The sequence below is a fragment of the Sceloporus undulatus genome, chromosome 1 (assembly GCF_019175285.1).
Source record: "Sceloporus undulatus isolate JIND9_A2432 ecotype Alabama chromosome 1, SceUnd_v1.1, whole genome shotgun sequence".
NCBI lineage: Eukaryota > Metazoa > Chordata > Lepidosauria > Squamata > Phrynosomatidae > Sceloporus > Sceloporus undulatus.
The window spans coordinates 237,292,404-237,307,998 of NC_056522.1; the positions used below are offsets into that span (position 1 = coordinate 237,292,404).

Consider the following 15,595-nt stretch of genomic DNA (forward strand, 5'->3'; position numbering starts at 1 on the left):
TACAAATAAGCAAGGAAACACTGCAGCACAAATAACCTGAAGTAGATCCATGGGTGTTCCTAAGATATACGTGTCATTTGCTGTTAATTGCTGTCGGGTTGATTTTGATGTATGTTTTGCCTGTGAATGGGAGACGTCCAAGTCTCCCTGCTACAGCCCTGCTAAAGTCATGCATACACAAGCCTGTGGCTTTCTTGACTCAGTCTGTTCACCTTCAGTGTGGTCTTCATCTTTTCCTACTGCCTTCCACTTTACCACGCGCCACTATTTTTTCAGTAGAGCCATGCCTTCTTATGAGCTGTCCAAAGTATTGTAGTCTCAGGTTAGTCATCTTGGATTCTAGGTATAATTCAGGCTTGATTTGCTTTAAGACACATGATAGTTGAACAGTATTCTATTAGTGTTTGAAAGTTGACTGGTCCTCTGCTAAAATACATGATTTTTAAAATATCCTGCCCATTGCCTTGAGAGTGTTCCAGGTTAGTCTTAACAAAGGGCAGGATAAGGTTAGTATCTGAATTCCAGAATTCAAAAAACAGCATAATAGACTGAAACTGACATTAATCCTATCTGGTATGCATCTTCACTGTAGAAAAAATGTAGTTAGACATCACCTTAACTGCCATGGCTCCATCCTACAGAATACTGGGATTTGTAATTTTGTGAGGCATCAGCACTTTTTGGCAGATAAGGCTAAAGACCTTGTAAAACCACAGATCCCAGGGTTCCATAGGATAGAGCTAGACCACTTAAAGTGGTGTCAAACTACATTATTTCTACAGTGTAGATGCACCCTAGAATAGACCTGTAGAATATAACTTTAGTGAGTTGTGACTAACAAATCCTATTCATTTCTGTGAATGTACTCTAGGTAGGACTAACATTGGATGTAGCCTAATGTCACTTTAAAGACAATTGCAAAAATCATGACAAAGAATATCCTAAGAAGTTGTATGTAAGTTGAAGACTGAATTAGTGGCTGCTGTACTGATGTTAGCATTCTTTCTTCAAAGTTATATTCTGCTGTCTTTCAGGGCTGTGGATTCTCAGGCTGAAGGGCAATGTTCTCCCCCAGACTCTCTTTGGAGGCGCTATAGTGAATTTGAGTTGCTGAGGAATTATTTGCTAGTCAACTATCCACATATTATTGTACCACCTTTGCCAGAAAAAAGGGTAAGGAAAATTTTCAACTATAGTTCATTCTGTTTATTCTATTTCCTCAATAAAGTGTTATTTATGTATATTAATGTATTTTATATGGTGGCTCAGGCCATAGGTTAAAACAAAATACATCACTTGAGAATTCATTCAAGGCTTCACTGTTACCATATCACTCACTCATCTGTGTATAGAGTTCAGGTAAAAATCTTTTTTTCAATGAGGATGTGTTTGCTCATGTAGGTGATACCCTGTAAGAATGCAGGAAGGGTAGAGCTGATCTTGAGAAGTACTTTTAGGGACTGGAATGCAAAGCTTCAAGTGGTTTTGCCCCAGGTCAAATTACATTTAAAATGTAGTAACTGACACAGTTAGCGTAATTTGGCTTATTTATACCACCTTAATACAAAATAGACATAGCCTGCTATTAACATTCCCATTTGTTCCACAGGCAGAGTTCGTTTGGCATAAGTTATCAGCAGATAACATGGATCCAGATTTTGTGGAAAGAAGAAGAATTGGCTTGGAAAATTTTCTCCTGCGTGTAGCCTCACATCCTGTTCTTTGCCGGGAGAAGATTTTTAATGCTTTTTTAACCCAGGTATCTTAGTACTCTCTAGAGTAAAACAAAACCTAGAACACTCTATTTTGATCCCAATTTTATTTATATAGATACAGAGCTTTCAGTATATAATAATTATGGTGCTATACTTCAGTGGCAGAGCATTTGCTTTGTATGCAAAAGGTCCCATGTTTAACTCCTGGCTTCTCTATATAAGAGAAAGAATCCTGCCTGGAAACCCTCAGTATTGACATGAGCTAGATGGATGAATGATTTGACCAGGTATAAGGTAGTCCTATATGTTACTGCTTTCTCTAACTGAAAAGGCTGAACTGCTGGCAGTGCTATTGCTGAAAGTCTCCTAAGTGTATAAAGTGGACATAAAAACATTGCAGGAAAATGTAATGAGGAAAACCTACTGTAGATTTCCAAAGTAAGCAGACAGAACTGACCCATTCCTATTTTCCTTCTCTTTATGGGGGTGAGGGGGAGCAAAAGCAGCTTGAAATATTAGCTGGGGAAAGAGCATCCATTAACCAGTTTGATCTTTCTGATCTTCCCTGCCACTTCAGTAAAAGGTAGAATACAGAAGATTAGCTTCGAGATTATTAGATTCAACAACAGAGCTAGGTAATTGTTCTTCTGCCTTTGCATATGACTGGTCACCTTAGGGTTTCTTTGCCTGTCAGAAGAGAGCCTTCAGAGTTCTAAACCAGCAGAGTAGTGGCACTTTGACAGTACAGAATTATAACATTGTGATTCCACTTTAACTACTGTGGATCCATCCTATGGAATTCTGAAATTTGTAGTATAGCGAGGGGTAATTAGAATTCTCTGTGAGCAAGCTCTGGCCAAATTCCAAATTGCAGAGTTCCATAGGATGCAGCCATGGCAATTAAAGTGGAATTGAAGTGCTATAATTCTGTGGTGTGAAAGGGCCTCATGACTACATTTCATACAACTGTTGAAATTAGTAATACATGTCCTGCCTCTTAACCTATTAATGTGTAGTTGCATCTTGGTGACAAGACTGGAATGTTAGTTTAAATTGGAGCTATTATTTCATTTTATTTTCAGAGTACTGATAGAGCACACATAACCAGATAACACAAAAATGTTGTGGCCAGTAACTTAACGTTGATTCATTTGCAAGTCTATTTTGTTCATGCAGATACTTAGGATTTTGAGCAAATAAATATATTTTGGTTGGTATGAATCAGGTCAGTGTTAAATGTGTGCTCTTATATAGACAATGTTAACATTCCTGTGACAATTAGTATAACAATTAAAATGCATTTTCACTTTCTAGGAAGGTGGGTGGAAGGAGATGGTGAATGAAACAGGGTTTCAGCTGAAGGTAATTATATACTTTTCAAATGTAATATCTCTCAGTCTGACTAAGTATACCTAATTATTGAACTCATAAATAAAATTTAATGTAGGAAGAAGTATCCAGAATAACTTTGGCAACTGAAAGTCATCAGATATTATAAACCTCTGTTTTACTTCTGAAATATTGTGCATTTCCATAAAGGCAAGCATTTTGTTGCTTCAAATGAACAACTCTGCAGTGAGTTACCTTGCCATCATTACAACTACACACACACACACACACACACACACACGTAAAATAAATAAGTAAAAATAATTCTTGGGGATAGCTGTGATTTTCCATGTTTGAGCAGAACATTACTGAAAAGTTTGTGAAGTTCTTCATTGAAGGCTGGGCTACATGTTAAATTAATAATGCTTTTCTAAAAGGGAAAAGGAAAGGAAGAGAAGCTGCTGGGTCCTTTTCTAATGCCATACTTCTCTTCTAGATTAGAGCCTAGAACTAGTTTTCTACCAAAAAAAAAGCTGCTGTTCCCCCATTGTTTTCTGTTGAACATACAAATACCATTTTCAGAAAGGAAATAGGAGTTGGGGGGTTTGCATAGTCTTGCAGCTTCTTCATATAGCTTGATTTTTGTGTGTAAATACTTTTTATGCATGTAGTAGATCATAGTAGACAATTCCATTGTGTGTGTAAATACTTTTTGTGCAGTATGAAAGTAAGATCATACTTACGAAATTCTTTTTTCATGCAACAATTCTATTCCTACATGAAAATGCCTTTGTAAGGATTCTGTGTCATATGAAATGTTGCCTAGAAAAGGACTTCATTGGACTTTGGAGATTATCACACCCAGAAAAACCCACCAGGATAGATGCAGGAGTAAAAAATGTGTTATTGCACTTACCTGTTCCCAGGCAGTGTGCAGCCTGTACCCATCCTGGGCAGCTTGTCTACAGCCTGGACCTTTTTCAGAAACAGGAAATTCCCAGCGGCAACACAAGTCTGGGTTGCAGATAGGCTATACAGGATGGGTATGGGTTGCATACAGCCTGGGAATGGATAAGTGTTATAACACTCATTTTTGACTTTTAAATCCTGCATCTGTCCCGGCGGGATTTCTAGGTGTGATAATCTCCCATATAAAATAGCTTCACAAAATCTGTGTGTGTGCACACACTTCAGTACAGGGCTTATTTAATGTCTACAGATGCCTTGAAAATTATGATAAAGTTGAGCATTCCTAGTTAACTTGTAATTTAATCTTGTGCATATATGTTCTTCCTCTGCCAGGCAGATTCTAGGTTAAAAGCTCTTAATGCAACATTCAGAGTGAAAAACCCAGACAAGTAAGTGTGGTTTCTTTTTCTTTATCAAATGTTAGAATCAAACTGAAATTTGGTGCACATTTTAGATTCCTATTTATCCCAAACACAAACTGATCTTGAAAATATGGGATTAAAAGCCCCTCCTATGCTGTAGTTATCAACATACTAAACTTTTTTTCTCTTTTAATATAAATTGTGGTCCACTGAATATGTTGGATTTTGTTCTTAACATCAGATGTAGGCACACTGCTACCTTTAGTAACTTACACTGTATGTCTCATCCTCAGTAGTCATTTCATAATATAGCAACACTGTCACCTGTAACCCAGAGGGACTGCGCAAAATAAAAATTTAAATGTTTAAATCACTTGATACATTGACAATACAATGGTATATATGTTTATTTAGGTAGATGTAAGCACCTACCTAATAGAGCCTAGCTCCCAGGAAAGTACGGCCTAAGAATGCTAGTAAAACTGGTGGATTGACAATCCTTGTAGAGAGAGCTTAATATTGCTGTTTAACAAGGTCAGGTAATATGGAATGTCTGTGACCAATGAATTGTTTCTTGATTGTGAAATATATTTTTAAAATAAAAGTGAGAAAGTCTGTGGCCTCTGTGCTAAGGAATTTTCCAGAATTTGAAAGACCACTCTTGGAAACAATGTAGAACAAAATGCATGTTCGATTCAGTAACTGTTCTTTTGTATGCTTTCTGTAAACGTTCTCCATACACCTAGTAAGGGTTGCTGCTTGGTCACAGTACATAATTGTGAGTTACAGTTGGTCCTTCATATCCATGGATTCTTTACCCATAGATTTAAGCATCCATATCTTGGAAATACTCAAAAAAGATATAAATTATAGAAAGCAAACCTTGGTTTTGCTATTTTCTATAAAAGACAACATTTCCCTATGCCATAGTATTTCATGGGACTTGAACATCCATGGATTTTTGGTATCCTGGAACCAAACCTCAGCAGATATTAGGGTCCCATTGTACAATAGATACCCATGATTTTAAATAACCCATAGCATGTTAGATGTTGATCCTTATTCCCTTTACTTGTCTAAACAGTATTTGCCTCCAAGAGCTGATTGTTCTTTGCATAGAAAATATATTGCATCACAGTTGTATGTTTCTATATGTTTAGGCCTCATTTCTTTCCTTTGGCTTCATCACTTCCTCTAGGTAGGTTTTCTGTCATTGTGCTATTGTGCTATTCATTGTGGCTGTATGCTACTTCCAATGACACCATGCTTCTGAATACCCATTCTGGGAAACAAAAACAAGTGAGAGCTATCCCTTCTCATATCTTAATTGTGGACTTTCAGCAGGCATTGTGGCTGGCCTCTAGGAGAAATAGGAATACATGTTCCTTTGATGTGGTCTAGAAGATGTGCTTTCCTCTACTAATACTTGTAAAGCCATATGCCTCATTATTGTATGTCTTCCAAGTTGTTTTGATTTATGGTGACCCTAAGGCACCCCTGTCACAGGAGTTTTCTTGGAAAAATTTGTTCAGAGGGGAATTCCCCTTAAGGCTGAGAGAATGTGACTGGTCCAAGGTCAACCCAGTTATTGAGTGGGGATTTGAGCTTTGATCTCCAGAGTCATAATAATACAGTGTTCAAACCACAATACCTCGCTTGGGCCCATAGCAAAAGTAAATGTCTTGGTCTTCACAGAAGCTAGTGGTGAATAAATAATGAGGTAAATGTGGTCAGTAGTCTCAGCTTCAGCTGCTGGGCTGTTTTTTTGTTTTTTTTTCTTTTTGGTGAATGAGTTGAAACTAATAATAATAATAATAATAATAATAATAATAATAATAAATAATTATATGCCGCCTTTCCAACAGATCAAGGCAGTTTTTTAAAAATGCATAAACAATTACATAACAAATACACAACTAAAAATTCATCCCATTACCTTAACTAAATACAGTTAAATTAATCAAAATACGGTTAAATTAATTACATTAAAATATATTAAAATATATCCTCCCCTACCAGCCAAATGAACTGGCTCTTGTCCTTGTTCCCTCTGAAATGGCTCCCCCAAAGCGGCACCCACCCTTTGCTGTCATCCCCCTTTGGTGGTGGACCCGCCAGCGGCAGGCCCACCACAGCAGGCACCCAGCCTTTATCCCCTTTGCAAGGGAAACAGGTGTTCCTGGCTGGGTACCTGGGGCCTGACAGGAAGTAGTCTGAGGCCAGCAGTTCACCAGGGGAGTTGGAGCATGCAGGTAGCAAGCAGCAAGTCCACACAGCAGCAGGAGGTACTACACATCTCTTTCTTGGGGTGGTGGGGTAGCCTGTTGTTCTCCATGAAAATCATATGAGGATGCTTTCTAGGGGTTAAAAAGACCAGAAAACCCCAAGTTTTGTTCCTGTTCTTTCTGTTTTTTGTTCTTTTTTATTTTTCTTTTGTTTTTTGAGATCCATGGTTTGTCTTATACCAGAATATTTCTTATCACTACCAGGAATAATAAGAGACAAAATGAACAAACTCCTGGGATTGGTTTATTTTAACCCTGTTATTTTCTGGATAAAATATTTGAGTCTTCTGCCTGTGTGTTTGTGCTGTGAATTTTGCAGATGTAGGACCTACATCTGAGTAGACATGTATACTCTGTAAAGTTTCCTCTGTCTGTCTGTCTTTGTATAAATGGTTGCTTTTGGAAATTTCTCATTTCTGTGGAGATGACATAGTCATCTGACTTCATAGGTAAAATGTTGTGTCACTAATGCATTTGAATATGCCAAAGTTCTTCTGCTGCTGCAAGGTTTAGTGGCTCATTATGGCTGATATTTTCTTCTGCATTTCATTTGCAGGGGAAATAGATTTTGAGAAGTGTTCAGAAATTTTGATAATATTTTTATCTTTTCACCAATTGGAAAAAAGGGTAATAATTTTGGGGTTTTTTTTTCTTTTTAAAAACAACACACATAACATTGAAAGCAAAAAAACCTAGCAGCTTGAATTACATTGCTAATCTCAGCATTAAAAACTACAACTTTACAGATGATTTTATAGTTGGTATTAAGCTTTTCCTATCCTAGAAAATGGCTTTATTTTAGAGAGACAATAAAAAGTGTTGTAGTATGTAGGTGAAAAATAAACATCTGGATGATATTTTGAATAAAATTTGTTTTGCCCTTCATAATTACAAAATTTCCCAAACTCAAAGCTTCCCTCCCCCATCTCTTAATATTTTTAAAGACAGCATGCAAAACATAAAAACAGTATACTTGATACAATTAGGGCTTCTGCTTATGTTGGCTGAAACATATGCTGATAAAGGAAGCTTGCTAATACCATTCCATTCCCAGGGCCACTTTTACCCATACCTTTAACTACATTTTAAGACCTATTTGTTCCTACTGCTGTAAGAAGGGGAAATTGAACTGTAGTTAGTCTTTTCCCTTATTGCAAATACTGGCAGAAGCCCAAAGTCAGCAAACACCATCTGAGGGCAGAATTTGTGTTATTTTTCTAATATATAAACTCGTACAGGGTTATTTTCAGTGAGAATTATTTGTTCAGTGAGAAGACATATGCTGCAGTTTTAGAGCAGGGGTGCTACTTTGAAAACCTTTTCACTACAAACTTACAGGGATTCCCTCCCCCCCCAATATATCTGAAAACCTAGTTCAGTAAGCTTGCAGTTTGGCACTTTGAACAGGGAAACATATATTGGATAACATTTGTAAAGTTGTTCACACAGATCTGTTCTCCCCTGCTGTAGCTCTATAGCCTTAAATAGAGAGAGAGTGAGCGTTAAATAAAAAGGACAATTGTGACAATTTTTTCAAAATTTTCAAAAGGCAATCATCTGTTTTCATAAGGAGGGGGTCACAGCTGAGACTTAACAGAGGACTCTTCTGTGAGTGGGTAAGAGTAAAGAAAGTGACAAACCCACTGTTGTCAAGGGCACAATCAAGGCCATGCACTTGAGCCTGAATCTTCAGGGGATTTGGATCCAACTTGACAAAACCTCATGCATAGCTGTGTATAGGTGGGAGTGAAAATGCATCTTATTTTGAGGCTCCCTCTCTGTCTTCTGCCAGACACTGTTTATTTTCACCCTCTTCTTTTAATTATTATTATTATTATTATTATTATTATTAAAGGTATCTTTGGAAAACATTAGCTGCGTCCATACTAATTGCATTTCAGATATTTTGCTTATAATTGCTGCTTACTTCAAAAATTATCCATATTCAGTATTTCTTGGAGAGGAATTTGATTCCCCCCCCCCCCCTTTAATGAGAATTATCTTCAGAATATAGCTAAAAAGACAAGAGAATTTCAGGTTCTATAATATATTGAATATTCCTGTTTAGCTGAGACTGTGTGGATGCTGGCTGACTTCTTTCCACTTTCTCTTTCCTTGTCCCAGTATGTTACTGAGCTTCCCTTTTTGTGTATGTGTAGTTCACATACACAAAGTATAAAAATCACTTGCAAGTGAGTTTCATACTGTTACTTGTTTACTTAACCTGTTGCTCATTTAGCATGAGGGATTTGGCAGCTGACCAGCTGGATCCAGAAACTAGCAAGTGTCTCTCTGAGAGAGAGACAACACAGCTGTTTGGGAAGTGGCACCTGTGAGGTAGTTCCTTTAATTTTTAAAGGCTTTCTTTGGATGCAGAGAGTGACCATTTCTCTTTCCTAATCAAGACACTTGAGAGAGCGATGCCTGTTCAACTCCAGGAACTATTGAATTAATTTGAACTGGATTAATTTCAGGCTGGTTTTGGACCTGATAATATTGGTGGTCACTATTGTTGGGTCACAAAGTTCATAGCGTTACGGAAACTGCTAGTCATCACCTCAGTAGAAGACATGCTGGTAGAGAAAGACAGGGAATAGTATATCACTCATCCTTTTTTTTTAAAAAAATTATGAAATACTTGACATATAAAAACACTATTCAAATACATACCAACACATTAAAACCAATGTATGTATAGGAATCATTACACAATATTCCACTCATTTCCTAGCAAACTCATGTTATAATACTGTATTTTCTGGCATATAAGACTACTTTTTAACCCAGGAAAATCTTCTCAAAAGTCAGGGGTCGTCTTATACCCGGGTGTTGTCTTTATAGGGCGAGTGCTGAAACCTCTGAGCTGAACTGGAGAATCTGCAGTCACCGCATATGGGGGGGGGGCTCAAAACGGCCACGGCCACATCCCCATATGTGGTGACTGTATGAAAGCAGCAAGGGTGGAGCTGTACAAGTACAGTAGAAGAAAATCCACTCATCAGGATTTGTGGAAAGAAGTGACTTAACGCGATCCCGATGACGAGATGAGGGAGTGCCTCACCGGGAAGGTGTGAGTGAAGGACGGATCAAGTTGCAGGTGTCCAAGATGCCTGGGGTATGGAAAAAAGAGCCGTGTTTGTGCTACCGCTCTGATAGTCTTGGAGACAGGGAGGGCTGGGCAGGTAGGGAGAACTGACCAATCCAAGTAGGCTTTGTATACAACAGGTTTTCCTGCTAAGTACCTGCATGTCATAAGCATTTGAATTAAAATTACCATATTGAAATCAAATCTTGAAATCAATTCAAATCGATTGTTCTCAGAGGGGCAGGATATAAATAAAATTTTATTATTACAGTATTATTAAATCTGATGTTTTTTAAATTTTTATTTGGTGTGTGTTGGAATAGGGGTAGTCTTATATGGCGAGTATATCCCAAACTCTATATTTTAACTGAAAAAGTTGGGTGTCGTCTTATACGTCCAGTCGTCTTATACGCTGGAAAATATGGGTATATCCATATTAATATTGATGATCCCTCAAATTTTAATACCACGAACCTATTACACTTCTGATCTAACATGTTACACTTCCAATCTCTCTCTCATATAACCTTATCTTACCTTCACTCACACTCCCATCCTTATCATCCAATCTACCTTAAACCTCCCCACCTCTTCTCAAACTCCACTTTTTCCTTCCTACCCTCTATTTTCCTCACTCCATGGCTACTCTTAGCTGCCTCCTTTTTCTTTCCTTCTTTTCCTTTTGTACTTCATCTGTCCCTATCTCACTTACTCTCACCTTCTTCTCTACTTACTTCTAACCTTCTTTCACATTCACTCTTAACCTTCCTCCCCATCAAATACTGATTTGATATCAACCAGTTGTTCTTGACTTTCTATAACACTGCCACTTATTGGAAACCAATCTACTTTCCATTCTCATTTATTCTTTACCAAATTATCTTACTCATCTTACTTCATTCTGGCAGGTTACAAACTGCCTGTTTGGGGTGGGCTGCACCCGCCCCTTTCCCTGCTGTATTGGGGCCTCAGCGTCCAGAGCGGCAAAAGGCCCCTTCCCCGCAGCCTGAAAAGGGGTGTCCCTGGGGCTTCAAGCCTCAAGGACACCCTGCGGTGGCGGGGAGGAGGAGAAAGGGGCTGCTTGGCCCCTTTCTCCTTTGGTCCGCTGGGCGCAGCCGTGTGAAGGCTGCGCCCAGCGGACCAAACCAGGAAGGAGCTCCGAAACGGAGCTCCTTCCTGCTCCGCCCCTTTCTAACCCTAGTACGCCCTCCACGCATACTTTCTAGCCTGTCTGTAATGGGCCTCAATCATTTTGTCTTCATATATACAACATACCTGTAGTTTTCCCTTCTTTGAACTACTAAGAGATCTGGATAGATTACTCATTCTATTTGACCTGATAATGTTTTATGTTGTTAGTCATGGCTTCAATGCTAATGTTGAGGACATTGCTTCAGTGGCCCCCTATCTACTTTTAGGGGGTCAGTTCTAAAAGGTGGTACTGTAGATTTCTGCTTGATTCCATTACATTTTAGCTGTAAGGTTCCATTTTTCTGTCTCATTTTGCACATTTGTGTGGCGTGCTGGGCAGATGGATTTGGAGTGAGTCAGTTGTCTGTGTCTAGATAACACCTAATTCCTTTCAGCTTTGCCTCAGTGTTTGGAATGAGTTTTGGACTTGCTGAAAACCAATAAACTGAAAGTTAATCTCAGCAAGACAGACAGTAGTGTTGCTGGGTGGTTCATGATTTAAAAGAAAGAAAGAAAGTGAAGTGTGATCTGTTTTCTATGTAACAATGCTGTTCCTAAAGTAGGGATAGTAAACATGTGGTGCTTCAAATGTTGTTGGACTATGTTGGCCACAACCAAGCATGGTCAGTCACCAGGGCTGATGGGGGTCCAAAAATCTTGAAATGTTCGTCATTGTTGTGTAACTTTAGGTCGTTTCCGATTATGGCAACCTTAAGGTGAACCTATAATATAGATTCAGCTTTATCACTGGGATCTATGTTGTAATAATGCCACAGAGAACCCTCCAGTGGTTGGTTTCATGTGTTAGCATTGGCCCCTCCTGAATAGAGAACCTGATCATGGTTGTGTCCATACTTTGGTCACATAGAGATTAGGCAATGCTTTCTATAGGGCTGCATTTTGAGACTGTTACTTGTTAAAAAATGAGTCATGAGTCACCATAGCTGGGAATGGATCGTGTTAGTGCTTGAATAACTGTGCTGGATCTTGATCCATTTCTGAACATAATTTCTAGTGCTGGTGCTAACTTTTCACAAATCTTACATAGGGGCTAGACAGATTGGCAGAAACATGCCACGCCCTTTGCATGGCTCAAAAAGAAGCCTCAAAAATAGGATTCCTTTTGCGCTGCAGAATGGATGCCATAACTGCCATGACACGGTATTATGACGCCCCTTATGCGCTGCACCATTTGGGTGCTGCACATGGCGGATGTCATGTGGTGCGCCTGGTGTAAACGGGGGTGCGCCAAGATGGCGTCCACAGCACACAGTAGGGTTTGGGAGCGTGTGAATGCTCCACCCTACTGCAGCCCTAGTTTGGGCCCAGGCCAGCACAAAGTGACAGTCTGTCCAGGCCCATAGTTAGGGACCTGATAGAGCACCTTGTGGCGCATGGCCTACCTGTATACGTAGATCAGGTTTCTGGAAACTTTCTTCCAGGTATGTCCTCCATCTGAAATAAGGCTGACCTTGATTGGGGAGAAGGCCTCCCTGGGTGTAGTGTCACGTTTCCACATAAATCAAAGTTTGGAAATCCAGAGTAAATTTTAGCAGGTCTTGCATAATGTTCACTTTGTTAACTTTTTTTTTTTGCACCAATAAATTATTTGTTTATTTTTCTTGGCTTTTAACTCACCCTGGGACTGTTTCCAATCCCCTTTTTGCTGTTTTTTTAAAATATGCTTGCATTATTATTTTTTTGTGTTATAAAGTACTTTGAAAATAGTCATATTGAAAAGCGACATATAAATCTGTAAAGTGAATGAATGTCAAGTTCCTTTTTGCAACCAGAACCACTGATTGGAAGGGGCTTTATCCAGCTGCTTGACATGACACACTGTATTTCTTCTTTACAAACTGATCTGCATGTATACAGTAAAAGAGCTATAACTTCATTTGTAATGGACAGGCTGGAGTCCCTTCCCAACAGTGGCTTTACACATGAGAAGGATTGATCTGATTTGAAACTTGACTGCAGCCCCTTCTGGATGCAATTTGCTAGGAGTTTTACAGTTCACTGACACCTCTGGTGTATCATATGATATAGGAGTCATGAGCCTTACCCAGTCAATCCTACCAGCAACTAAGTATTCCTCCAGGTTGTTTATGTACAAATATTTATTCTGTTGCACTGTAATCCATATAAACTGTGCATATGCAAAGAATAGCACAGAGTTTGAGGAGTTACTGTATTTTATGTACTTACTTTATTAAAACAGCAAAAACCTGAAGCACATATTGGGGACACCATGTAGAATAACTGGGACAGACATCAGGGTTAGTATATGACAGTCATCGTTTCTTCCTGTATGAGAGATTTTCTGAAGATATTAATGCTAGCTGAGCCACCTTAATGAGCGCATACCTCTCTACTGAGTGTGTACATGTGTACCTTTATTTTGTTATGTGTAGTTTCATTTTGATTTGTGCTTCATTCAGCAGTCCTATACTGTTCAACTAAGCTATATTTCTTACATACACTGGCTAAAATTCTGTTGGATGTAACTCTCCCATATATTTCTGCCTGGCCTCTGTGTTCTATGAGGCTGTCTCTGGTAGCACAATGGTGGGGTGCACCCCTGTGGCCAGTGGGAAGGGGCCAAGCATCTTCTAAATACCATCCAGCTGTAGTTTTGCAGCTGGAAAAAGGAGGAGTTATTGCCCTCCTGGATTTTCAGGGAGTGCACCACAGGTCTATGTGGACGATGGCTCTTTCTTTGCAGATGGTGCTGGTTGGCTATGAGGTGGGCCCTTGCACCAGTGGACCCCATGGCACACAAGATTGCACTGGTGTGCCATTATGCACCCTTGTGTCCCATGGGGTGCATCCTGATACTAGTGAGCTGCTTTCTATGTGGGGAGTGACTGTACATGGAGATGGTAGAAAACTATAGAAGAGCAGTTCTTAGAGAGCTTTGCTCATCAATGACCATCTCAAAAACAAGTGTGTGTTTCAAATACAGGTTTAAACACAAATTACAAAATGTGTGTTCTTATCATGCATACCATTTTCATTCTGAAACATCAGACTGCAAGGCATTTTTTGGTTGTGCTACATCTTTGCAAATGAATATGATGATCAGATGTCAACGGTAGAGTTATATTATAAATGTAGAGGCTCAGTTTTGTGATAAAAGTAGGATATGGCAGTATATTTTGTTTTTCTTGAATATGGTCACAGAGATGTTGTGAGACGCCCTTGAAATGTACACTTGTTAACTGAATGAAGGTACCCAATTTCACTTCAGAATGTTATTGCTGGATGAGTTGTCATGGTAAAGATGGACTAATGCAATGCCAGATTGGTTGTGCTCAGGCAGTTCCAATTCTATAGGCTACTACACTACTCTGTTAAATAGTTATTTTATCCTGTGGTTGCTACTTTGGGAAGCAGAGATAATTCTGTTTAAATATACTGTCCCAGACTTAGTGCTGTTAAGTTTTTTCATTCTGCCTTGTCATGGAATTTCAGGAAATTGCATCCCTGACTGCTAATGATGTTACTATCTGTTTTTATATTCTCAGGAGATTTACAGAACTTAAACACTACAGTGATGAGTTGCAGTCTGTCATATCACACCTTCTGAGAGTCAGAGCTGTAAGTGTGTTCTCTTTTGAATTTGATGAGTGTACTCTTAAGTCAGCATTGTTGACTGAAAATGAACTGACTGCAGTGTTGTGTTTTGGAAGTGTTGATTTGTTTTCTTAAAAACACAGTCTTGATTTGTGTAATGAACTATATGAAACGAGAGTGACAGATGTGAAAGGCAGCCACATGTTTGTGAGTGGAATTCTGAAAGGAGCAGTTTAAGAAAGGGAGATGGAATCATAGCATAAATTAGTGGCACCCAAAATGGGAGATGCATTTCCTTGGGAATGGGATGGTGGTTAGGGAGGTGCCTTTAACCTCTCCTTGTGTTCATTAATCCGGCCCTCTTCTCCTGCAATTAGTGGTCTTGTGGGAACGCTCTGTCTCACCTATTACATTAATTTGCACTGTGATATCAATGGTCAAAACATATGCTCTTTGTTTTTCTTGGATTTCAACCAGAAGAACTTCAGCCTATGCTATGAGCTCATCTATCCATGCTTCTTTCTCTTTTTAGTCTCCTTATTGTGGGTCTGAGGACAGGATTGTGTGCAGTCATGATAAACCCCTGTTTTATGTACTGTGAGATGTAAAGAATTGTTTTTCTGCTTTAAAGATACCCCTGGGTTTAATAGTCGAAGCTGATAATATAGATTGAAAATTTTAGATACAAAATTTCTGACTTTATCTGCTCTAAATGTTGTCTGTATTTGTCTTTGAGTTATATATCACAGAGCTAAAAGGTAGTTAATATGACTGTACTCTCTAAAATTCTTGAAACTGAGACTCCTGTGCTACATCTATTTTTAAAAAATTAGAATTACCAGTCTAGTTAGAAAAAACGAAACCTTCAGACCAGATACCTTACAGACTAGTTGGCAACTCTTTGTAGAGAAAATCTACCTCAGATCTACCGCTCAGGTTTTAAGAGCATGGATTATGTGGCCAAAACAGACTGCAGAAATAATCCCTCTTGAGACCATTCTAACTGCCCCAACTCAGTGCTAGGGAATTTCGGGAACTGTAGTTTTTTTGTGGCACCAGAGCTCTCTTAACAGGGAAGGCTCA

At 38.9% G+C, this 15,595-nt stretch overlaps 1 protein-coding gene across 1 annotated transcript in view; it reads left to right on the top strand.

The window, feature by feature from the left end:
• Positions 1-15,595, top strand: part of SNX4 (sorting nexin 4) — a 47,066-nt gene that overhangs the window by 10,123 nt on the left and 21,348 nt on the right. Inside the window, exons 3-7 of the mRNA XM_042473006.1 lie at positions 1,035-1,173; positions 1,610-1,759; positions 3,030-3,077; positions 4,347-4,402; positions 14,464-14,536. Coding sequence (XP_042328940.1) covers positions 1,035-1,173; positions 1,610-1,759; positions 3,030-3,077; positions 4,347-4,402; positions 14,464-14,536 — 466 coding nt within the window. The remainder of the gene's footprint in view (positions 1-1,034; positions 1,174-1,609; positions 1,760-3,029; positions 3,078-4,346; positions 4,403-14,463; positions 14,537-15,595) is intronic.